Source organism: Typopeltis vanoorti, chromosome 20 (assembly GCF_054136105.1).
Source record: "Typopeltis vanoorti isolate ZY-2024b chromosome 20, IOZ_Tvanoo_1.0, whole genome shotgun sequence".
Taxonomy (NCBI): domain Eukaryota; kingdom Metazoa; phylum Arthropoda; class Arachnida; order Uropygi; family Thelyphonidae; genus Typopeltis; species Typopeltis vanoorti.
In genome coordinates, this window is record NC_143568.1 from 82,692,003 (window position 1) to 82,717,228 (window position 25,226).

Genomic DNA, 25,226 nt, shown 5'->3' on the forward strand with positions numbered 1-25,226 from the left:
ATCTTTTTCTCCTGTTTTCATTTCACCTTTATCATCTCCAATTCCTTTTACAGCACTCTTTCCTCCATTCCTAAGCTTCTTCAACAACCTCCAGAATATTTTGCCACCTTCTTGATATTTATTTTCTATATTCTTGCCAAAGTCCTCCCATGACTTTTGTTTAGCTAGTTTTACACACTGTTTAGCTTTCTTACATTTGTCTCTGTATTCTGTAAGAGTAAAAGCTGACTTATTTGCCAGGAACTTTTGATATGCTTTCTTCTTTTCCTTCACTGCCTCTTTAACTTCCTGTGTCCACCAGGGAGTTCTGATTTTTTTATCTTTGCACACAACCTCACCACATGCCTCTCTGGCAGAATCAATCAATGTTTCCTTCAGAGTTTGCCACTGAATCTCCAAGGTTTGATTCCTGTTCTCAAACTCTTTCATTTTCTTTTCAATAATATTTCTGTATTTTAGTCTACAGTTTACATCTGAGAGCTGCTCAACTTTTATTCGCTTTAAAACTTTCTTACATGTTATTCTTTTCAATATGAAATTCAATTTTATCCTGCTCAAGACTAAATAGTGATCACTTCCAATTTCAAATCCTCTGTACACTCTGGTGTCCTGCACCAGGGAGAAAACATCACTATCAACAATAACATAGTCAATGAGACTTTTCTTATTCCTAGCCTCTTCTCTCCATGTGAATTTGTGCACATTTTTATGTTGGAACATGGTGTTAGTAATAACCAGTCCATGTCCTGAGCAGAAATCCAACAGATATTTGCCATTATTATTAGCTTTGCTCTTTTCTCCAAATTTTCCCAAAATATTTTTGTATGTCTCACAATCATTTCCTACTCTACTATTTAGATCCCCAACAAGGACCAACTTTTCCTTTTTCATTGTGTCAGTTGCTTTTTCTAAAGCCTCAAAAAATTCCTCCACTTCTACCTTAGTAGAACCTTCTGTAGGACCATAGGCACAAATAAGTCTCATTGTCCAGTTCCCCATTCTCATATTTGCCCACATTACTCTACTTGAGACTGACTGCCATTCAAGAAGATTAGCCTCGTATTTTGTGTTGAATACTATGGCTACTCCTTCTTTTCCTTGATTGTTATTGCCTGAATATAACATTTTGTATTTATTGCTCAGAAAGATCTCACCAGTTTTGGTCTTTTTTGTTTCAGTCACCCCTATTATGTCGATCTGGTACTTATCTAATTCCTCAGCTAGCTCCATTTCTTTGCCATTCAGGCTTCTTACATTGATAGTACCGATCTTTAACTCTGGTGATGTTGAGTTGGGGTTTGTTTTCAGATTTGTTCCAGTAGCTGACTTTTCGCTGTTCGCCCTGGTTCCCTGGCGAAAACAACGGGGGCCTTGTTTAACCGGGCGACGCCACGAGAAGGTGAGAATTGGACATTAGGTCAGAAGCCGTGGTCGTTTCTCCGCATTCCTTTAAAGGCTATGTGGAGGTCTCCTCTGCTTAAGGGTCAAAGGAATTAGGATAGGAATCGATTATTAATTCAGACATCTTTTCCATTGCAGGCCTGTGTAATTAATATCATATTCCAGTGTAATGATATGCCCATATTAACAATGGGAGATGACACAAGAAATAAGAGATGTCTGTTATTTTGTCTCTGAAATGTGCTGATGATTCACTTCAGATACTGCCTGATAGATTTTCATAATAGACTCTCCCATAATTATTATTACGGGCGAGTTGCCCGTAATAATAATTTTTATTCTGCTTAAAACTAAATTGTGATTAATTACTTTCTGTTTTAAAATCCCTTTCCTAATCTTGTATGCTCTCTCCATGTGAAGTCATGCAGGTCTCCTAAATAGAAATCCAGCAGTTACTTATTATTAGCTTTTTCCAACTGTTCCTAAACATTTTACTATATATATATGTTATTCATTTCCTGCCCTTCTGTTTAGATCTTCAATGAGAATTATATAGTCCTTTTTCTTTGATATCTGCTTTTTAATTACTCAAAAAAATTTACCTCATGTCTTTAGTAGAACTTAATCTTCTGTGGAACCAAAATGCACATCTAAACCTTTGTTCAGTTGTGTATTTTGAAATTTGAGTGTGAGGAAAATTTGCATACGAGGATAATTATCTAATAAAATTTTTTAAATAATGACTTGAACAGGGATCCACAAGTGATATTTTGGTTTGTTGATTTTTATGGTGTTTTTGCTAGTGCATCACTATAATTTTCCGAATTTTACAGTAATGATTAACAGTAAATAACATTTAACAATAATGATCTGTTGTGGATTCAGGAGGGGGGGTTGTGCTTTTTTTATTACTTGTGTTGTTTATATCAATTCTATCGCGTGTGTCTCTATGTTGAATAGATTTGCGTTGTAGTTATGCGTTCCACATTAGTAATAACAAACTAAGCCTTATATCGCGTTTCTTTTATGATTTTCTTACTTAACTTAATCTTTAGGGCCACCAGAAAATTATCCATTCCCTGAATCCTATATATTATCCTTATTCCTCAAACAAATTTATTTTTTTGCTGCGCCAGCTTGAGCATTAAAGTTAGGGATAGACTCTAGCTTTAGGTTAACTATAGAATCACAGGTGTTACTAGCAATATAATTAAATTCCTAGAAACTTGGAATCTCCGGCATAATCTTATTCTTGTTTGCAGTTGTGACCTTACTTTCACTTGGGGTATTCCCGCACACTCACACTTACTCGGGTTCGATTTTTTCATCAGATTTTTTATGAAGGGTCAAAGTCAGTCAACATGATCAGATACACATAAATTTAAAGAATCAAACATTTATTAAATCCAATTGATGATACTACACAAATTAAATTGATTATCAAATTCTAAGGTTAAACTATTGCCTCTCATTCACTCTCTCAGTCATTAATCAATTTCAATATTCTACCTTAAAGTATCAGCAATTCTATGTCTCAATATATCAGTACATAATACACTTACGATTACAACTCATTATTAGCACTAAGTTCAGAATACAAGCAAAATTTCAATATCTCAATGACTCAGAACATGTTACTCTTAAAGGTTTACAATTTACTTTATACATTAAATTCAGATTATCAGTAAAACTCAATACCTAATTAACTTAGTATACGTTACATTTAAATTTACAATTCAGTTTTCTCTCTAAGGCACATTAACACACTCTTCGAATTCTCTTAGAACAATCAATACAGAATCTTTATCGGGTTGAAAGTTCCAAAAGTTCGTCTCAAGAAAACGTAATCATTTATATTCAGATCTAAACTTTTCACTCTTTCCTGTAATACAATCTTAAACTCCACTCTCTTAAATATAAGTCGATCTCAAAAGGCTAGAATAAGTGAGAGTACTTATCTAATTCTTTTGTCTTCGGTTCTTGCCGTTCTTCGTCCTTTGTTTTCGAATCTGGATTTCTCAATACCAATGCCACGTGTTTTACACGTGCTCACTGGGGTGGACGCTAGTCTCCTAGATTTTACGTAGTTAGACATCTACTATGGCCTGCGATTTTATCTTGCCAACTCTACTACGGTGACATACTGAACTCTGTCGCAAGTCAGCCCTCAAATATGAGAGCTGAGCCGCAAAGATTTCTCAAAGCACTCGGAGAGAAATTTCAGAAACAAGAAAAAACGGGGATGATTTCCTTCCGTGTTATGGGTTATATACCATCTTCAAGAGCACCACCTTTTCGCATTTGAAATTTTCCACAGCTTCACCATTGGTCTCCGTTCGGGTGACCACACTGATTTACATACGGGACTTCTTGGTTCGGGGAACATATAAGTCAGTGTGCTTTCTAAGATATAATGCCCTGAGGTATTTTTCTGACTTTACTGCATTTAGGGTGATCTTTGCCCTATATCGTTGAAATAGTTCGCATTCTTTCTTTGCATTATTTTGTTAATAATTCTCTCTCATTCTGCCCTTTTTTCTGACCCATATTTATTCTAGACACTCGGGTATAAGTTTCAAAATTCACAAAAATTCACAAAATTATTATACAGAGAGTGGTTACAAACAAAAAACACATTTTTCCTGCTAAAGGATAAGTATGTAAATTTTGAATTTATGTAAATTGTTAGATTCTGGAATGGTGACGTCAGAAAATTCTGAAGGCGCTGATTTCAGATCTAACAGATCTTACTGTGTTGAAAGTTTTTTGACTTGGTTATACTGTAAATTAAAGATGCCAAGAAATTATATTTTTGGTTTCATCCTTTATCCAAGTGTAAGCAAACAAAATGTTCACATGAAGCAGTGTTCTCCCCAGAAATTTTTACCACCCAGGTGGAATGAAGCATTAGCCAGGCGTACAAAAATTTTGAATGAATTAAGAAAGACCCTTTTCATAACAAATTAAAATAGTAATTTTATTAGAAATTACTTCAAACGGGGATAATATTTTATATAGTAATTATAACAAACAAGACTAGGATTTTTCTTATTTTCTCATTAAGTATGAAAAACCTTGTAATGCTTACAGCTTAAAATTCTATACATTTCTTCTCTTCTTCTTGGAAGCCCAGTTGTTAGCAGCTTTTTCATAATTAAAATCTGTTGGATCCCTCCAGTGAAATCAGCATCAGATTATTTAGAGTGTTCTGACTGATGTGATTCCTCAAACAAGTTTTTATCCTTTTTAATGCAGAGAAACCCCTTTCACATTCAGCCGTGCTGACAGGCATGGCCAGTCCAACAGCAGCTAGTTTCGCTAAATTTGGAAAAGACTCTGAGCTCAGATGTTGTTGCTAATTTCAGCAGTATTTGTCTTGGATCTAGATTTTTGTATGACTGTCCATTAATCATTTTTGATGCAACTGCCCATTCTAGTTTAGTACTTTCATAGTTTAAACCTGCAGGACTTCCATTTCTAGAATAATAATCAAAAAGAATCTCAGAAGCCTCACGTCGATCATGACTTTCTGCATTGAAAAGTCTTGAAAAGCAGGAAATGATTGGCATATCTGGAAATCTTGTTTCTAGGTGTTTAATAACTGTGCCTATGTATTTATCATATATTGTAGTCTTAAACGTAATAACATTAGACTCGATTCTAGTAGCAAGACTTATACGTTGGTTAGACATAACTGGTAATTAGTTTACGGAATTAACAATGCATATAAAGTATATTAATTAAAGGTAACTTTAATGAATAACTTCTATATTTCGGCAATGTCACATTGCCATCTTCAGGAACATAAAGATATGGTATGTGCACTCAGGAACTAACACAAAGCAAATGAGGAAGAAAGCAAGAAACTAATATTGTTCCTAAAGTCTTAATGGTGCCCTCTTGCAGGCTAATTTGGTAGTCTTGGCAGTTGGGCTGAAGTTCTCATAATGAAAGTCTCCCAAATTTGGGGCAGTTTCATGCACCCAAATTTGTTGAGGTTAGGAACGTTTTTTAGAGCTGCTGAAGATTCTTTGAATAATCTTTCGTATTTAAACTTGCTGCGATGAATTATTTTTGTTTTCTTCCAACGAATTTTATGGTGGGTATCTAAGGCATGGTCTGCCAGCCCAGAGCGGCTGCACTGGTGAAACCGGATGTAGTCTTGGTGTTCTGAAATCCTGATATTTGTTGTTCCGCCTGTTTGGCCAAAGTAGGACAATTTGCAGCTGCAAGGGACCTGGTATACACCAGGTAGGTCTAGGGGAAGTGGTTGGTCTTTGGTGGAGCGGATAAGGGATGCCAACTTTTTATATGGTCTGTAACAGGAAGTAAGATCATATTTTTTGAGGATATTGGTTATTTTCTCAGAGGTGCCCTGGGTGTAGGGGATGGTGATAGACTTGGTGTAATCTTTATTGTGGAGGGGGGTTGTGGTTTACAGGTTTTAGTATTTTTTGGATTTTTTTGGGGTTATAGCCATTGGCTAAGAAAGTGTTGAGGATGTGGTTTAGTTCAATAGTCAGGGCCTTGTCATCTGAGCAGATTAATTTTGCCCTGTTATATAGTGTTTTTATCACCCCATGTTGTTGTGAGGGGGGGGGGAATTGCTGGTGAATGTATCTGCCAGGATGATGTGTTTGCTATTTGGCCACATGGCTCAGACATGTTCCACTCCTTCCTAGCACACTTAAACAACCAACACCCCAGAGTCCAGTTCACCTTAGAAAAAGAGGAAAACAACACCCTCCCCTTCCTAGACACTTTAATCACCTGCCAGCTTGATGGATCTTTGGTTTTCTCTGTTTACAGAAAACCCACCACACTGGCAGATACATTCACCAGCAATCCCCCCCCCTCACAACAATATGGGGTGATAAAAACACTATATAACAGGGCAAAATTAATCTGCTGAGATGACAAGGCCCTGACTATTGAACTAAACCACATCCTCAACACTTTCTTAGCCAATGGCTATAACCCCAAAAAAATCCAAAAAATACTGAAACCTGTAAACCACAACCCCCCCTCCACAATAAAGATTACACCAAGTCTATCACCATCCCCTACATCCAGGGCACCTCTGAGAAAATAACCAATATCCTCAAAAAATATGACCTTACTTCCTGTTACAGACCATATAAAAAGTTGGCATCCCTTATCCGCTCCACCAAAGACCAACCACTTCCCCTAGACCCCTGGTGTATACCAGGTCCCTTGCAGCTGCAAATTGTCCTACTTTGGCCAAACAGGCAGAACAACAAATATCAGGATTTCAGAACACCAAGACTACATCCGGTTTCACCAGTACAGCTGCTCTGGGCTGGCAGACCATGCCTTAGATACCCACCATAAAATTCGTTGGAAGAAAACAAAAATAATTAATCGCAGGAAGTTTAAATACGAAAGATTATTCAAAGAATCTTCAGCAGCTCTAAAAAACGTTCCTAACCTCAACAAATTTGGGTGCATGAAACTGCCCCAAATTTGGGAGACTTTCATTATGAGAACTTCAGCCCAACTGCCAAGACTACCAAATTAGCCTGCAAGAGGGCACCATCAGGACTTTAGGAACAATATTAGTTTCTTGCTTTCTTCCTCATTTGCTTTGTGTTAGTTCCTGAGTGCACATACCATATCTTTATGTTCCTGAAGATGGCAATGTGACATTGCCGAAATATAGAAGTTATTCATTAAAGTTACCTTTAATTAATATACTTTATATGTTGTTAATTCCATAAACTAATTACCAAACATTAGACTCTGAATAATTAATGTGAAGGTCTGACCATTCACCTGAAAGATACTGATGAAGATTTTGAAGATTACTGCCAGGAGTGTCTTTCAATTCCATGATGGATAGTTTTCTGGCTTCTAAGACTGGCTCTATTTCAGTTAAGTCAATATCTTGCTTTTGCCATGATCTAGACATTAGATAAATGCAGTAACACATCTGAAAGCATCATTAGTGAAGCTACGAAATTGTTTGTTCTGATATATTTACTTAAGCTTTCAGCTGTGATATTATTTTGTTTGTTGGCCTCTCTTTCTTATAACACACACACCATGCATTCTCTTAGAGAGTGTATTGCAGAATCATGAGACAGCCATCTAGTGTCACTAGCCATTTTAAGTTTAATCTGAGGACTGTTCAGTATATTTTGGATTTGGGTTAAACCAGCCATCCTGACTGAGGAATTTTGGAAGAAGAAAAACAATTGCCTTAAGATATCATTAAACATGACTAAATAAGGCATTCGTCAGCTGCTTGGGCACTAGCAAGAGCCAGTTGATGGTTTACACATGAGTCCATCTGTTTTATCTTTGAGAAGTTTTGCAACTCCCTTTTGCTTCCCAATCATGACAGTTGTTCCATCATATCCTAGGCCCACCAGATTACGTTTTTAAGCGTAGACTGTCAAGGGTTTCAATTACTTTGTTAGTTATAGTCTCAGCTTTGCCATCAATGATATTGCAAGTTGATACAAAGCTAACCCTGACCTCTTTTCTAAAAGTTGACAAAACATATTTAATGTACACAATCAGCTGTTTTAAAACTGAGATGTCTCTAGGTTCATCACATAAAATACTGAAATAATCTACAGAATATATATTTTTCAATATTTCAGATCTAATTTCTGATGCTAAAATATCAATCAACTCTTGCACATTATAAAACAGAATGAATAATGCATTTTTACCAATGTTAAGATGTTCTAAGTAGGAACAGCCCTGCAATGCTCAAGCAATTTTTCAAATAATCTAGTATGTGGTAACTCATTTTTTGCTAACATAGATCTTAAAGCTCCCAGAAAAGCATCTTTCTGCAAGCTATTCAAAATTGAAATAGATTTTTCAATTTGCCCTATTTCAGTTTCTTCTAGCATACATTTTTCAATTATATCTGAACAAGAATCAGTGTGTAACTTGCTTTGTTCATGATCAACCAAGCTTTCTTTTCGAAGTCTTGTGCATGGCATAGTTACCCAAGTCACTTTCTTGTTTGTGGGTTGTCTCTTTCATATGTCATATTTCATACATGTGGAACACATCATTTTCTAGATGATGTGTTCCATTATCCATCCAATATGGATAATGGAACATACTATCCATATTGTGTTCAAAAATGGATATTGGATGGATAATGAGACTGGAACAGACCAGTGTGGTCTATACCCATAATTAGTGTTATGATGATGGAACACCTCATTCCATTATCTTTCACCACTAACGAATGGAATTTTTTAAACCACTCACTGTTAATACCCGATAAGCAGTGTTTAGATGCACGTTTTACATTTGAAAGAGGACTCTGCAGAAATCAATGATTCTGCTGTTGGTTTGGTGTCTTCGCTACTATCCTTATCGGTTTCATTTTTCTTAAAATAACTTAAGAGTGTGGTTTTCTGAATTGACTTTTTACTCATTGAGGGGTAATTTAATAAATACAAGATATCATTGTTATTAAATTAATCAGAACAAATCACTGAATTGTGCACTGACAGTAATACCCGAGACACACAACGTACGTTATGTCGCAATTTTACTATTTATAAGTATTGATTACTAGGAATGGGAATTGGTATCATTCTAGACTAACGTTATAGTCCTCAAGAGTTTCGAGAATTCCCCAAGATTACAACTATATTTGATTTGCAGGACTCATGGTCTTTGGACAAAAACCATTATTAAGAAAAATAAATGTAGATTTTTAACATTGATTTTTGCATTTGATTCTAATTCGCTCAATTTTCACAATTTATTTCTTTCAAACATCAAAATTATGTCTCTTTCATAAAAGATCTTCTTTGCAACTGATACTGTTGTGTTTGAGATCCTGATTTTTGTCTTATTCCACATACGGATTGGTGTGCATCAAAGTGAATATCTGAAGCTCTTGAGATTGGCTTGCATTGCAAGAAATTGAGCTGGTGTGTCACCAGTATTGGGACTCTCCGGTTCGATTTCTCATCACTATTAATTTAAAAATTTCTTAAATTATTTTTCCATTCTTGCTCATTATTTAGCCATGTCAATTCACGACATTCGATTAACACATATTTTTTATTGTATGTATGTTATATACTATATTCTTACAATAAAGTAAGCTAGAGAAAAGAAAATGTTATTAAAGAAAATCGTACGTGAAATTACATTTACAGTAATGCACTGTATTTATCAATACCATAAGTTTACATCATCTGTTTACAAAATGAATCTTATGTCTGTCAGTACCTACATCGATATTGTCTCTATGATACAAAACACTGTAGATGTTATACGTATTACTGACATCAAAGATGAAAGGATAATATGAAATGAAATTATTCATATCAATTTACAGGTATAACGAATCATACATTGATAATGAAGAAGCAGCAATATGATTGCTTTATGGTAGCCTAGCCTAGACACTAATGAATTAATCATAAAATTTTTATTTTATGCTAATTAAATTTAACTAATTAAGTTAATTTTATGCAGTGATGATTTAATATTGCATCTTTGCTTTTGTTTACATTTCCCTTGACTGTGAATGGTGCCATGTATGGTTCTGTAAGTGTTTGTGTGCATAAGTTTTGAAAAATTTTAACTTTTTATAATAGATTTGTGCATATTTTATGGTAGTAAATGATAAAATAGACTAATATCTACATATATTTTATGCATTCATAACATACCTAACTTTTTCTTAATTTTTTCGATATTTCTAGACTACACGGTTTGTCTGCAGATTTTTTCAAATTGTCACAAATCTCCAAAATTTTTTCCAGTATATGTATAATATATTTATTCAAAAAAATCGTGTATAAGTGGAACCATGCAGTTCAATCCCACTTTCTTCAAGGGTCAACTGCACAAGTAGTCAAAAGGTGTTGCACCTTATTGCTAAAATACTGAAATTCATTTGGATTAGCAAATTTTCCCCAAGAGACAACAATAAGTAGTGTTTAAGACAAAAAAAATAATCAGATTCTAATGGTACATCAATTTAATTCTGTAAATAAATGAAGTAACTGATAGAAAAAGTGCTACCGTACTGTAATGTAAAACTTAAAAAATAATACATAATGTAAAACAGTACTACATCTCTTAAGAGCTGAGTGTTTTACATTATGAGAAAATATCAAGAACAGTGAGGGATCTTGTTCCACTTTTGCAATGAGTTGCCGTGGTGTGGCACTACCAAGTGGTCACTTACGCTTGGATACGCTGACAGTTCGTCAGCATGAAACGTTACAGATCGTAGTTTTCGATCTTAGTTTCGCTTACTGGCTGAAAAACAATAAGGGATTTTTACCCCCTTAACTTAATACAAGTTTATTTTAGTAAAAAATTTAGTTTGTATATATCTGTATTGTTGAGGATTCTGATTTAATAAAATTGCATAGTTCAGTACATAACTTAATTTGCATAAAAAAAAAAAATCGCTTTCTTGTACACAACAGAAAAAAAAAGTTTCACAAAATAACACATTTTCTTTTGCTTCTTGGAAGCGAAACTTTTTTCAAATGCTTCTTCTCGGAGCTGCATTAGCAATAATATTTTGTGGAATGCCGTATCATTCTGCTTAACCCATTCTATATACATATTAAAACTGTCAACTGCCTCTTCATGTTTTACTTTTTTTTTCTTCGAGTTCTTTATCGTCATCGTAGTCTTCCAATTCATTCTGTATCATCATATTTATAATTTCAGCATCTGAAATTATAAATATGACGATTTATTTATAATTTCAGATGCTGAAATTATAAATAAATTATAATTTCAGCATCTGTTTGTGAAATATCAACATCTTGGTTTATATTTTTAACTAAATTATGCACATTTTGAATTTCTTCTTTTTGTATTATCACTGTAGTTATCTTGGTAAATTCTAGAAGGCCACAGTTTTTTCCATGATGCAAATTGCTTCAGGTTTGAGGATTCCCAAGCAACATCAATTGAGAATGCTACATCCTTCAAATTTATACTTTTTATTGATGTGGTAACGTCATAATTTTGGGAAATTACATTTAAAAGCAGGTCTTTACGATCTTTTAATTTAATGGATTGTATTATGTTCTGATCCATTCGTTGCAACAATGGAGTACAGTTTGGAGGCAAAATAATGGTACACAAAATAATAATACGTGATAAATAAAACTTCTTTTTTTCCTTTCAAACCACAGTTCGAATTACTGGAGGGTTCAGATTAGCGAGATACCACTGTGTGTGTGTGTGTGTGTAGATTAACGACTTCACATGAAATGTACATTTCATTATGGGATACTAAAGCAAAACCAAGAATATAGTTTCTTGGCATCTTTAATTTATGATCTTACTGTATGTATATTTTTTCCACTCATGTATGAAAAATAAAATTTTCATTTTTTTTCCTTCATTAATATTAATAGTAAAAATTATGAAAAAAATGCCAAAAGAACAAAATTTGAAACTTAATTTCCAGGATGAAATAAAGTTAACAAAAGAATTATCTATATGAAAATGTTTAACTTCTTTTACTCTAGAAGAAAATATATCAAAACTATATCTGAATGGAATGTTTTTTTTTTCCTCTCTTATCTGCAGGTTGCTGAGACATGTCAGCTAGCTCTTAAGAGAATTTATTGGTTACATAGTGAGAAATCAAGTCATGAAAAGCTATCTGAAAATCCATATGCATCTGTAGACCCAACACCTCCAACTGAATGTACAAATGATGTTTCATTACTGAAAAATGTACTTCTTGATGAGTCATTGCCTCTCTTTGAGAGGTATCGAGCAATGTTTACACTCAGAAACCTGGGGAGCAGAGAAGCAGTACTTGCATTAGCTGAAGGTAAGGAATTGGAATATCTTCTAAAATATATGAGAATGAGTTTTCACACAATAACTGTTATCCACCCACCCACCTTCTCAGGTGACTTGGTTATACCAGACTAACAGCATAATATCTGTTGCCTAGTCCTACAAAAATTGATGCAGATGTTTTCAGAATTGTGATGTCTTTTAATGTTTAATAAAATTATAGTTTGAAGCATTCAACAAAATAGAGGCATTTTGTTCTGTAGTAGAGCCTCCATAGCTTAGTCAGTATATAGACAAAGCTCTTTGGTTGGAAAGACTTAGGTTCGATTCCTGTCCATAACTTTAAGAACTGATCTCTTTTGCCTAAAAGGCGAGTTAGCTGGTCTCATATGGAGGTAGAGGGTTTTTTCACCCAGAAACTCTGGTTTTTCGTCCCTCAGAACAGGCAAACCAGCCCTGCGGACATGTGGATTTACAGCCATAAGATACATATATTTACCATATTTTTTCATGTATAAGAAGATACTTTTTTCCTAAAATTTTTAGACCAAAAATTGGGGGTCATCTTATCCAGGGGGGGGTTAACCAGTTGAGAGACTTGGGTTTGCCGTGGCAAAATCGCCAGTACTTTGTCTCCGCGAACAGGCTTCTGCCAATCACTAGCCTTTAACTCTGTCGATTGACATCATTAGCAGCTGATTCTGAATAAACCAATTAAAACTCTGAAAGCATTCATACATCTGCAACTCGTTAGTGGGGTAAATGCATTAACAATATTTTGAACACTAGCTCATAAAAAAAATGTCCGAAAATAAAAAAAAACAATTGTCATATTCTTCAAAATTCAAATTACAAGTTATCAATTATGCAAAAACGCATGGAAATAAAGCTTCAGAGAGACAGTTTGGACCTCCTCCCACTGAGTGTATGATTAGACAGTGGAGAAAACAGGAAGAACAACTACTCAAGATGCCAAAAAAGAAGAGGACCTTAAGAGAAAAATGAGCAAAATGGCCAAACTTGGAGCAGAGGCTTAACACTTGGATTATGGAACAGCACCAGAGTGGGATATGTGTGTCAGCCAGGCTTATTCAATATGAGGCAAAAAGGTTGGCAAGAGAAATGAACATTGTTGATTTCACAGGAAAGGCAAAATGGTGCTTCAACTTCATGAGGAGAAAAGGGTTGACCACAAGAACATGAACCGAGTTAGCCCAGAAAATTATATTTGTCATCTTTTTATCTCTCGGTAACAGTCATTAAAACTTTTTCATATATATATATATATATATATATATATATATTTATAATTAAATGTATAAATTTTATACATTTAATTGTTTACATTTTAATCACTGTTTTGACAACACCAATTTACAGATATATCAGCTGTTAAGATATTCATAAGCATCATTTTTAATTCATCATAAATCTTTATAACATCTTTGAGTTGCACCATAATGCATGTTTATAGTTTAAGTCAACACAATTTGATGGCAAAAGTCCCAGATTGTCAGCCCATCCTTTTTTGTTCAGTATCTGTACATGAAGGTCTCCACCAAGTGTGGTATACATAGCACACTGCAATATGGATATACATACATAATAATAATCAAACTTCTAGCAGATGATATTTGAAAGAAGGTATTAATCTTAGAAATAAGACAATTGCAGTTTGTTTTGGTAACTTTTGGATCACATTTCATCAAACAAAAATCGTTGAGAAATATATCCACGAGAATCGGAGAGAGTGGGCTGCCCATAGCCAGACCTGAGTTTTGTAAGTAGATCTTATCATATTTGAAGTATCCTGACTTTATGCAATGGGAGAGAAGAGCAAAGAGTTTTTTTGATAATTTGTTCTTGAGAAGATTGAGAAATATATCTGATTCTCGCGGATATATTTCTCAACGATTTTGAAGAAAAAGCTAATAATTCCTTTCACTTTAAACCAAAAGTCTGGTAACGCTATATTGATGATATTTTCCTCATCTGGGAAGACGGTGTCAATAACCTCTATTTATTTTTAGACCACCTAAACAAGTGCCATGAAAAAATCTCTTTCACCTTTGAACTGGAATCAGATGACTGCCTTCCCTTTTTAGACCTCAAACTTACCAGATGTCCTGAGAGCATTAAATTCTCAATTTTTAGAAAGCCTACTCATACTGATAGATACCTTCATGCTAACTCCCATCACTATCCCCCACAAAAATGTGGTATTATTTCCACCACCTGAAATGTGGAAAGGCAGCAGGAGTAGATATTTGACCAGAAATGCTCAAGTATGGAGGTATCAAAGTCTTACAATGGCTGCTCTGCATAGTTCATAAGGCCTGGACAGAGGGAGAAATTCCAGATGATTGGAGTAGAGCTCTCATAGTACCCATATATAAAAAGGGAAATGAAACTGAATGTGAGAATTACAGAGGTATTTCCCTACTGAGTGTTCCTGGTAAGCTATATGCAAGTATACTTGAGAAATGGTTGAGAAGGATTGTGGAAGAACAAGCTGGATTGAAGCCAAATAGATGCTGTCAGGATTAGATTTTCACTTTAAGACAGGTAGTTGAGAAATCATGGGAATATAACAAAGATCTGTATTCAAGTTTTGTAGATCTGGAAAAGGCATATGACAAGGTGCCAAGAGAGAAGCTATTCAATACGCTACAGTTATATGGTGTCAATGGGGCATTTTATGAAGCAATATTTAGTCTTTATTTGAGTTGTAAGTCAGCAGTTAGAATTGAAGGAAGTGCAGAAGATGGTTTAATGTTAATCTGGTGTGAGACAAGGATGTACATTATCCCCTCTGTTATTCATTATCTATATGGATAATATTGTGAAGGAAAGTGTCATTAAACCTGATACCAAATTGGAAATGTTAATTTCAGCTCTTTGCTTTATGCAGATGATGTTATACTTTCTAAATAAATCTGCTACAAGATTCAATGATTAAATTGAATAACTGTTGTAATAGATATGGTATGAAGATCAGCAATAACAAGACAAAGAGAATAAAAATAGGCAGAAGCACTGAAAATATCAACTGCATTGTGAATGGACAACCTATAGAACAAATGGAACATTTCAGCTACTTAGACATGATTTTTAGTGAAGATGGTAAATTAAATATGGAAATAGACAACAGAATCAACAAACCTGGTATGGTAGGAAGCAACTGAATAAATTTATATGGAATAAGAGAAAAATTAGCCAAAACATTAAATTAGCTGTATACAAGACTGTTTTCAAACCCATTTTAAATTATGGATCTGAGAGCTGGATCACGAGTAAAAACACGTGACCAAAGTCTAGAGATTGCAGAGTCCCGAGAAAGATTGGGGCAAGAACAGATGGCATCAATGGCAATATCATATTAAAAAACTATAATCTTTCCTCTACCATTCTGTTTAAGTGAACATACCACCTGAGGAAAGATTATTAGCAAAACAATTGTTCTCTGCCAGATTGGCAGGAAATAGACCCAGAGGAAGACCAAGATATAGGTGGATTGATACAGTAAAAAGTACCTTAGAAGATATATATATATAATATGAGTCTTGACAGATAACAGACTGATTTGTAGGAAAATTGTAGATAGGAAGTTAGTAATGACGTAATTGCTCATGTAGTACTGTCATATCCTGTACACCCCTTGAGAGTATATATCAGGAATTTGATGATGAGATATTAAGAACTGAATGTGAGAATTACAGAGAAAGTTCCAAGTAAGATTTATGCAAGTATAATTGAAAAGAAGCTGAGAAATGAAGAGAAACCAGGAGAAGAACAAGCTGGATTCAGGCCAAATAGAGGTTGTCAAGAGCACATTTTCACTTTATGACAAATCGTTGAGAAATCATGGGAACATGACAAGAATCTGTACTTTAGTTTTGTAGATCTGGGAAAATGCATATGACAAGTTGCTCAGGGAAAAGCAGTTTTAAAACACTGCAGTTACATGGGATAAATGGAATACAGAGTAATACAAATGCTATATTTAAGTTGTAAGTCAGCAGTTAGAATTGAAGAGAATGCAGGAAGATGGTTTGATATAAAATCAGGAGTAAGACGAGGAAGCACATTATATCCACTCTTATTCATCATATTTGTGAATCATGTATGGATCCAAAAAAAAAAAAAAAAAAAAAAAAATTATACTTGATATTAGAATTGAAGATATCAAACTTAGTTGTTTGCTTTATGTGGATTATGATGTACTCCTAAACACATCCAGTGCAAATCTCCAGGATTCTCCTACTAAATGGAATAACAGATGTTACGAATTTGGTATTATTAATCAGCAATAAATGGTTGATTGTGTGGTTTATTGTTTATTGGCACAACGACAACAAAGGTCATACTATGCCATAGTGAAGGTTACAGCAATACACAAAGTATTAATAGTCATGAATAATTTAGTAATAATATGTATGTACAAAAATTAAGCAATTCATTGTCAATGTAAGACGAGGAAGCCCCTATCTATTGTCAATGTGTTTATATAAATTAATTCTTTTTAAAAATTTAAAACGTCTTGCAATTTGTATGAGTCTGATAAAATCTCCCTGGGTGTATTGTGGCTCAGCTAGATAAGTAAATATTTCATTCCTCTCTCATGTGAAGTACAGGCACTTCACCAAAATATGACAAATGGTAAGACATGCTACATTTTTCACACATAGGTGAGTCATCAGCCTTCAGTAAATAAGAATGTGTGAGATGACTGTTCACTTTGTGTAGCCTAACAACTTCCTCTCTCCTGTTTCTATATTGACTAGACTGCCAGTGCTTAATTTGATGCTTAATATCATGTAATTTGTTTGTCAGTGCTTCCTGCCATGATGACTGCTTAGCAATTAGCTTTGATCTGATAAACTGTCTGTATATGGTACTGTCAAACAGTACATGGAGAAAATATAACCTGATCTAGCAGCTGCAACTGTAGTCTCATTTCCCTTAATTCCAATGTGACTGTGAATCCAGCACAGCTGAACACTAGAATTAAGGGTCTTTGTTTTATACAACAGGTTTCACCTCACATAGCACTGGAGGTTAATTATACACAAGAAACTATATAGCCTGTAAAGAACTCAATGAGTCTGTATAAGTTGTATAAATTACACATTTTTAATAGCAGATTTATTTTATATGCACAAATGTAAGCTGCATGACATGCAACTCTGCTGTATAATTACTGCACTCAGGTGGGATCTGGTTGGAGATAGTAATGTCAGAAAACACAGCAGAACAGCCAACACAGATGTCATTTCTTGAACCATTGGTATAGATTCAAGAAATCAGAGTGGGCTATTCTGTGTACATTAAACAATTTCAGGTTGACCGATGGAGTGTGAGACCTCTGTAGCTGACAGAGTGAGAGAGTGCAAAGCTGTTATGTTTGGTGCAGGCAGTGTTGTCATCATTCATGCCAACAGTTCACATAGTTTCTTTAATGTATATACCAAAAGGATGTATGGCAGTCTGATTATATGTTTTGTGTTTAGCTTCCCAACATAGAGGAAGAGACTAGTCCATGTAGGATGCTCTGGAAGCAACTTTATTTTTAGGGAATAATTAACAGACAAATGTTTTCATCTAAGTGATAGAGCTGGTTCATTTGCTTCAGCATAAAGACTTTAAGTGGGCAGTGTGCAAAAGGCACCATGTTCTTGCATTCAGGGATATATCTCTTATACAAGTTTCTACAAAAGCTACATTGCGTATTGGAAAGAAGATTGTTATTTTCTAAATACCATAAAGTCTGCATTAGACATTTTTTCAAATGTCTTACAAAGGTAGCAGCTGCTAGATCAAAGGGTCGATAATTATTTGCTTTCATTGGATCCTTTCCTGATTTTGGGATAGCAGTGATAACTGACTTATGCCAAGAATCCAGAAACTCTGGATTCTTGGCATAAGTCAGTTATCACTGCTAATTCTCTGCAAATATTCTGTTGTATAGTAAGAGAAGGAGATCCATAGAAGATGATGGAAGATGTTTTATCAATAATGTATGGCATCAGGGCCTACTGCGCTAGTGTGAGACAGCAAAAGAGCTCTTTTTAGTTCTTCCTTAACAAATGGCTGATTGTACAGCTCAAGCCCATTAGTAGAAAAATTTAGCTGCTGTTTCGGTTATTGCTCTTTCAATATTGAAAATTTTGGTGGGTATGAAGCTGATGTTGTGATTCTGGCAAAATTTTCTCCCAAAGTGTCTACAATAGCTTTGGGATCAGCAACAGCATCCATTATGGTCTAAGGTAGACCTATGATGTGTTCTGTATTATCTACTTTTCACCTTCCAGATTTTGTCTCATAAAATTTTTGCACTGGTTGTTTGATTAGTTGATGACATAAATTAAATCCAAGATTGTTTTTGACTGTTATGTCTCACATAGCGTGGTTCAAGCACACTTAAATGGTATTAAGTTTCATGTGGTCTGGATATCTACATAATATACCCCATGCCTTGCATTGATCTTTTTTGGCTTCTTGGCATTCTGCATTCCACCAAGGCTTGGGATAGAGTGGAAATCAAAATGAGACTTTTTTGGAATTGAAGCTGTTGCTGCCTGTACAATGTAGTCAGTTACATACTTTACTGCTTATTGATAGATGTTTGACAATTAGTTGTTGAGAGCAGGGTATCTCAAGGTAGTTGAGATACTCTGCTTTTACAGATATTAGATGCTTTTCTGTATCAAATGTAAGGATGATGTCCCTGGTTGGAACGAGGTGGCCATCCCTATTTATCAGGATGCTCCTCAAACCTGTCACTCCCTGATCCCAAAGCTCTGAACATCTCTCTTCATCAGGAACATCAAGGAGATCCTGTTCTGATATCTCTCCTCTACAAGAATTGAGTGTTTTCTGAGGTGTTATTACTGTGATTGGTATTCCACCCATTGATGTTGCTCTCATGATGGTTCCACAAGGATATCACCTGAACATAATTTATTAACCCTTTTGGGAGATCCTGCCAGTCCTAAACCCTTTTGGATAAAGAAGGATGACATTTTACCTTTTTGGCTTTTCACCTGTTGTATGAATGATCAGGAACACTGATACGTTTATATTGGTATCGCATCTTTTGTTTCTTACTTTTGTTAAATTTTATACCTACAGTATCAATACTTGGTTTGGACCTTTTTAGGCCTTTGAAACATTTGAGGATGAAGAATTCATGAATAAATTCACAGATTTAAAAACTATAGTGAAGTGGTACCATATCCTGCCATTTAATATAGCGATCAGTGTTAATGTTATGGTCATCCACTTTGAACTTGCCAATTTAACAGAAATGGATGTAATTCATATTTTCTTTATGCCTCACCTGAGCAAAATGACCCACTTGACTCATAGTACTTTGTCATTTGTGGAAGAAGGAAAGCTTTTGAACTAGAAATGAAGTGTATAGCTGGAATTTTTGTAGGCAAATGGAATTTCAATTTTTGTAGGCAAAACTATTTTCAGGAAGGCCTCTTAATGTAAAGAAGAATTCTGATTTTGATTTACCTTAGCATTAACACTAATCTCCATATTAATTTGGAATATATGACACTTCTTTGTTGCCATCTGTTTAAATTTGCAAAGTTACTCAAAAAATCCTGTGAAGACTTTTTGAACAGGACATCCATGCCAGTCACTAGGATTAGTTTTAGGTGTTTATTTTGAATTTAAGAATTTTAACTACTTGGAGTGTGTGAGAGAGTAAGTAAAAATATATGCCCCCCCCTTAATGTAAAGAAGAATTCTGATTTTGATTTACCTTAGCATTAACACTAATCTCCATATTAATTTGGAATATATGACACTTCTTTGTTGCCATCTGTTTAAATTTGCAAAGTTACTCAAAAAATCCTGTGAAGATTTTTTGAACAGGACATCCATGCCAGTCACTAGGATTAGTTTTAGGTGTTTATTTTGAATTTAAGAATTTTAACTACTTGGAGTGTGTGAGAGAGTAAGTAAAAATATATGCCCCCCCCCACGTACATACAATAATATCTGATGTAGATAATGTTGTGCCCATGTCTAACATCTGATATTACATCCGACTGCTTTTCAGTACCTTACTGCTGACTTCCAAATTAAGTACAGTCATACCCCGACTCATGCGAATCCGGAGTTACACGGTTTCATATATGTACGTATTCCCATCCCACTTCAGATCTCACCACTAGTCGTATCTTTCCGGTGCCGGCCGCATTCGCCAGTGTCACACATGCTGTGAACAAGCACTGACGTGTTTTGCGTGGGCTCCATTCATACACGATTTTTATAGTTTACAAACCTTGTGATTGTTTAATGTTATGTTTTTGATAAAAATTTTATCACATAAAAAATAATAATGTCATCCAAAGGAAGCAAGTCCGATTCTTCTACAGCTAGCAAGAGAAGAAAAACATTGATTTTGGAAACAAAACTCAACATTATTAAGGATTTTGAAGGCAGAATGAAAATTTGTGAGCTAGCAAAGAAGTTTGATCTACAGGAATCCACAGTAAGAACAATCATAAAAGAAAGGTTTACAGATTTTGGAGGACATAGATTCTAACGAGGAACGAATTGTAGCCACAAGGTAAGGAATAAAAAAATCATTAGCTTGCTATGAAGAAATTTTGTGTGACAAGAAAAAGACATTATGCCGTCAGACGAATCTATTAGATTTTATGAAACCATTGACATCGAAATAACTTTCTTTTTTTTTTATGTACAAAAAACTACAATTATGATTATATTTCTTAAAAAATATAGGTGTTTTTTGTAAACCTTTGGTCCCAATTATTATATTCTCAAGATTTCTTTACTGTTCACCATAAAGTGAAAATCTCATCATGACTATCCCTATTTGATGCAAATTCAGCTTCTTGTTCTTTTCAAAGGTTTTCTTTCACAATATTTCTTATCCTCTTCTCAAGTATGCTTGCATACATCTCACTTGGAACCACTCAGTAAGGAAATTCCTTTGTAATTCTCACATTCAGTTTTATTAACTTTCCTTTTTTATGGATAGATGCTATGAGAGAGTCATTGTAATCATTCAGAATTTGACTTACCAGGCCTTCTGGATAATGCATTCGAACATTTCTACTCAAATATCATGTATTGCAGCTATCTTTCCATTTAAGATTTTTGTTGGCTTTGTGTACTGCAAGTACTCCAGATTAAGTACTCCAAGTACTCAAGTACTTGGATGTTTTTTACCACCATTTTATCACTATTTTATCTTTGTCAGTCTTTCTACTCTTCTAGTCTGTCTTTTTCTTCTAATGCAACTTCCAAAATTGACTGAATAGCATCTCACATTTAAATATAAAAGGTCACTATGACTGTATAATTTGTTTAGAATTTCAGAATCACCACCTTGATTTCTTTAATTGAATGAAATTGATTCACTGAAATATCAGAATGGTGAGTTAAAATTATACCATCAACTCTTTTATCAGTCTACTGGGGGACCACAGGAATAGTGAATTTCTTTTGGGGCATATTGTGCATATGAATGTTTTGGTCAAGACATTTCAGTAATTTGTTATAGTGAACTGACAGATTTAACTGTAATAACATTTTGTCCGCTTCCAAGAAATTTTGAATTATGATTTTTTTTTAACTTGTTTTTCTGTATGTCTTTATTTAAGTATGAAAGTATTAATCATTACATTGAGTTCTTATATTTTTGTATTATATTATATTATATTAATTGCAGGTCTCAAATGCAGAAGTGCATTGTTCCGTCATGAAATTGCTTATGTGCTTGGACAAGTACAGAGTTCTGCATGTGTGCCACATTTGTCAGAATCTTTGAGGGACCTGAATGAAAATGAGATGGTAAGGCATGAATGTGCTGAGGCTTTGGGTGCTATAGCTACAGCAGAGTGTTTCGAAGTCCTGACAGGTTATATCAAGGATGATAAAAGAGTTGTTCGAGAAAGTTGTGAAGTAGCTCTAGATATGTATGATTATGAAAATAGCAAAGCATTCCAGTATGCAGATACTTTGCTGAAAGTTCAAAATTAGTCAATAAATGGATAATTTCTCTCAGTACTCTGGATGTATATATATCATAGTATTTATTAATTAAATTTCAATGAAATATTAATTAAAAAAATTCCTGCCTGAAATTTTTGAAGTAAGATTAACACAGTACAGAAGTTGGATATTTTGTTAGTAAATACTAATTTTTAATAGTAATTTAAAATCTCTCATCAGAAACTCTACATTTGTCTTTTCTTATATCTTAGTTTTTGTTATGTATCCGAACAGATTGCACTTCCTTGTGTCCATTTAATTCATTCATATATGCCAGTCTGGTTGGTAATGAGTAGTGCTGCCTGGTGTGATATCATTACTCTGCTTATTATAGACCTGAAGTGACTTGTAAACGCAGTCTTTGGATTCTGGATCATTGATGCTAATACTATAGCAGGAGTAGCCATTTTATTACACCGAGCAATCTTTAAAAACGAGCTGCAAGCGACCATTTCTATTCATTCCTCATAATTAAAAATAATTAACACAGAGCAAAATGTTTTCAGTTAATTATAAAATTAAGTATTGCCAGCTTGGCTTGGCTGAATCCTTTCCTTTAGTGTTATACAGTGATCAGCATTCATTTCAGACAAATTATGGAGATTACAACTGTGTTAGAAATAATTAATTTCCTGACATTTCAGCCTTCATAATTAAGATCATCATCTGGAGTATACATACACACATACAGAGACAAGCTATATTACATTTCAAACAGCATGCCCAAGAGACAATGATTTGATCAACGGTTATTCTACTGGCCTCACCTCTAGTGAAAAAAAAAAATTAAAATAACTGCATGAAAGCTATATTCTCTTTATTCTATAACATTATCAGAAGACAATTTTATATAGATAGTTTTATTACAACAAAAGTGATGTCTTAATTTAACATGAGAGTTGTATTAGAGCTAAGATCATGGATTATGTACAGTCCTATTTATAATTAACTCTTAGATGGAAAGGTTAGTCTGCACGGTTAGCCTAGTGGCTATGCGCTTCGCAACCATATGCCTGGGGAAGGAGTGTCCTAGGTTTGATTCCCGTCGGTGACGTGAGGAGCTGAAGGATCTTCCATAGCCAAGTTAGCCAGTCTTGGGCGTGGACAGCAGGGTTTTTTCCCCAGTTTATTCTGGGGTTTTTCATCCCGCAAAGCAGGCAAACTGGCCTTGAGAACTCAACACTACAGGCCATAGGATACACCGGGGCATAAGGCTGACCACCTTATCCATAGGATACACCGGGGCATAAGGCTGACCACCTTATCCATAGGATACACCGGGGCATAAGGCTGACCACCTTATCCATAGGATACACCGGGGCATAAGGCTGACCACCTTATCCATAGGATACTCCGGGGCATAAGGCTGACCACCTTATCCTGTAAACGGAGTGAGGTCCGATGATCAATGGACCCTCGACACCGCAAGGTAAAAGAGGGTATAAGGAAGATGAGATGAGATGGAAAGGTTATGTGGATAGAATACGTCTTCCATATTCTTGGGATTTTTAGACCATCATATTGTTAAGATTAAAGTGGTTGATAAGAATTTCACAGGTCTCCTTAAATTTACATACATACCACGTTTTAGTGTGATGTAAACATAAAGTGCCTTTCCAAATTCTATGTAGAGTATTCAGGGCATGATCAGAAAGGCCAGATTTACCATAGTTATTGAATTTAATGTGCCATTTATGTTCCATTTTTCTGATAGAAATTGTGCACTTATTCTAACCATCTTTCCATCTAAGAGTTAATTATTAATAGGACTGTACATAATTCAGGATCTTAGCTCTAAAATAACAACTCTCATGTTAAATTAAGATACCACTTTTGCTATAATAAACTATCTATATGAAATTGTCTTCTGCTGATCTTATAAGTAGAATATAACTTTGATGTAGTTATTTTATTTTAATTTTTTATTTATTTTTCACTAGAAACCATTGATCAAATCATTGTCTCTTTGGCATACTGTTTGAAATATAATATAGCTTGTCTCTATTATTTACGGAAAAGTGGCCCCTCGCATTTCGCCCCTGTAGATAATGAGTAGGTTACAAAAATGTAAATACAGTCAACTCTCGATAACTAGAATTTTTATTGAAGTCCCAGCCCCTTTAGTGGAGATTCAATGTTAAACTCTCTCGATTACTCGAACTGAACTTCTTATAACTAACTTTTCCAAACAAATTTTCAAAATTACATTCATGTACAAATTGTCACGTAGCTTTTAAACTAATTTCTCCCCTTTTGTATGTCTTCAGGGTTCTCTTTCCATTGTGAAAGGATTAACTGGAACTGTTAATCCTTTCACAATGGAAAGAATACATACTATACCACGAGGGCGATTGTCACATGGTTTGCATGCGTTTGCTGTTTTTGCCGCCTCATTATCAGCGGTGCATCACGTGAACAAGCTAAGCGTCGCAGGCAGTGCAATATCTGCATATTATTTTTGCATCTTGATTGATTAATCCCATGTGCATAATGACAAAAAGTGTTCCGTCAATAACAGGCAAAAGAAAATTGGTAGATGATGACAGCCACATTTATGTGTTTTCAAAGAGAACTGTAGATGAACAACATGGAATCTGGGTTTGTGAAAAACATTCCATCTGCAAAGGATGTGTTTGGAAGGCCCAGTTGTGAAAGTCTTAACTAAACATAATCATGCAGCTCAAGCTGCAAGGTCGGAAGCATTGCAATTGATTGGTCAAATACGGCAACATGCAACAACCACAGCAAATTGTTGCATCAGTAATTGCAGAGGCTCATGCCAATGTCGTGGCATTATTTCCTAAAAAGGATTCACTTAAACGAACCATTCGTCATGTTCGATGCAACAATGGTACTCCTGCTTTACGAACAATCTCCAGGCCCTAGTAATTCCACAAAATTATCAAGAAATTATTATCGATGGCAATGTACGACAGTTTTTGATGTATGATTCTCAGGACTAACTGCTCCTGGGTCGCATACTTATTTTTTTTCCCACT

At 34.8% G+C, this 25,226-nt stretch overlaps 1 protein-coding gene across 1 annotated transcript in view; it reads left to right on the forward strand.

Moving 5' to 3' along the window:
* nero (deoxyhypusine hydroxylase nero) overlaps positions 1 to 22,242 on the forward strand; it is a 55,768-nt gene extending 33,526 nt beyond the window's left edge. Inside the window, exons 3-4 of the mRNA XM_090410172.1 lie at positions 11,971 to 12,220; positions 21,905 to 22,242. Coding sequence (XP_090266298.1) covers positions 11,971 to 12,220; positions 21,905 to 22,215 — 561 coding nt within the window. The 3' untranslated portion in view covers positions 22,216 to 22,242. The remainder of the gene's footprint in view (positions 1 to 11,970; positions 12,221 to 21,904) is intronic.
* Positions 22,243 to 25,226: the final 2,984 nt, after the last annotated feature.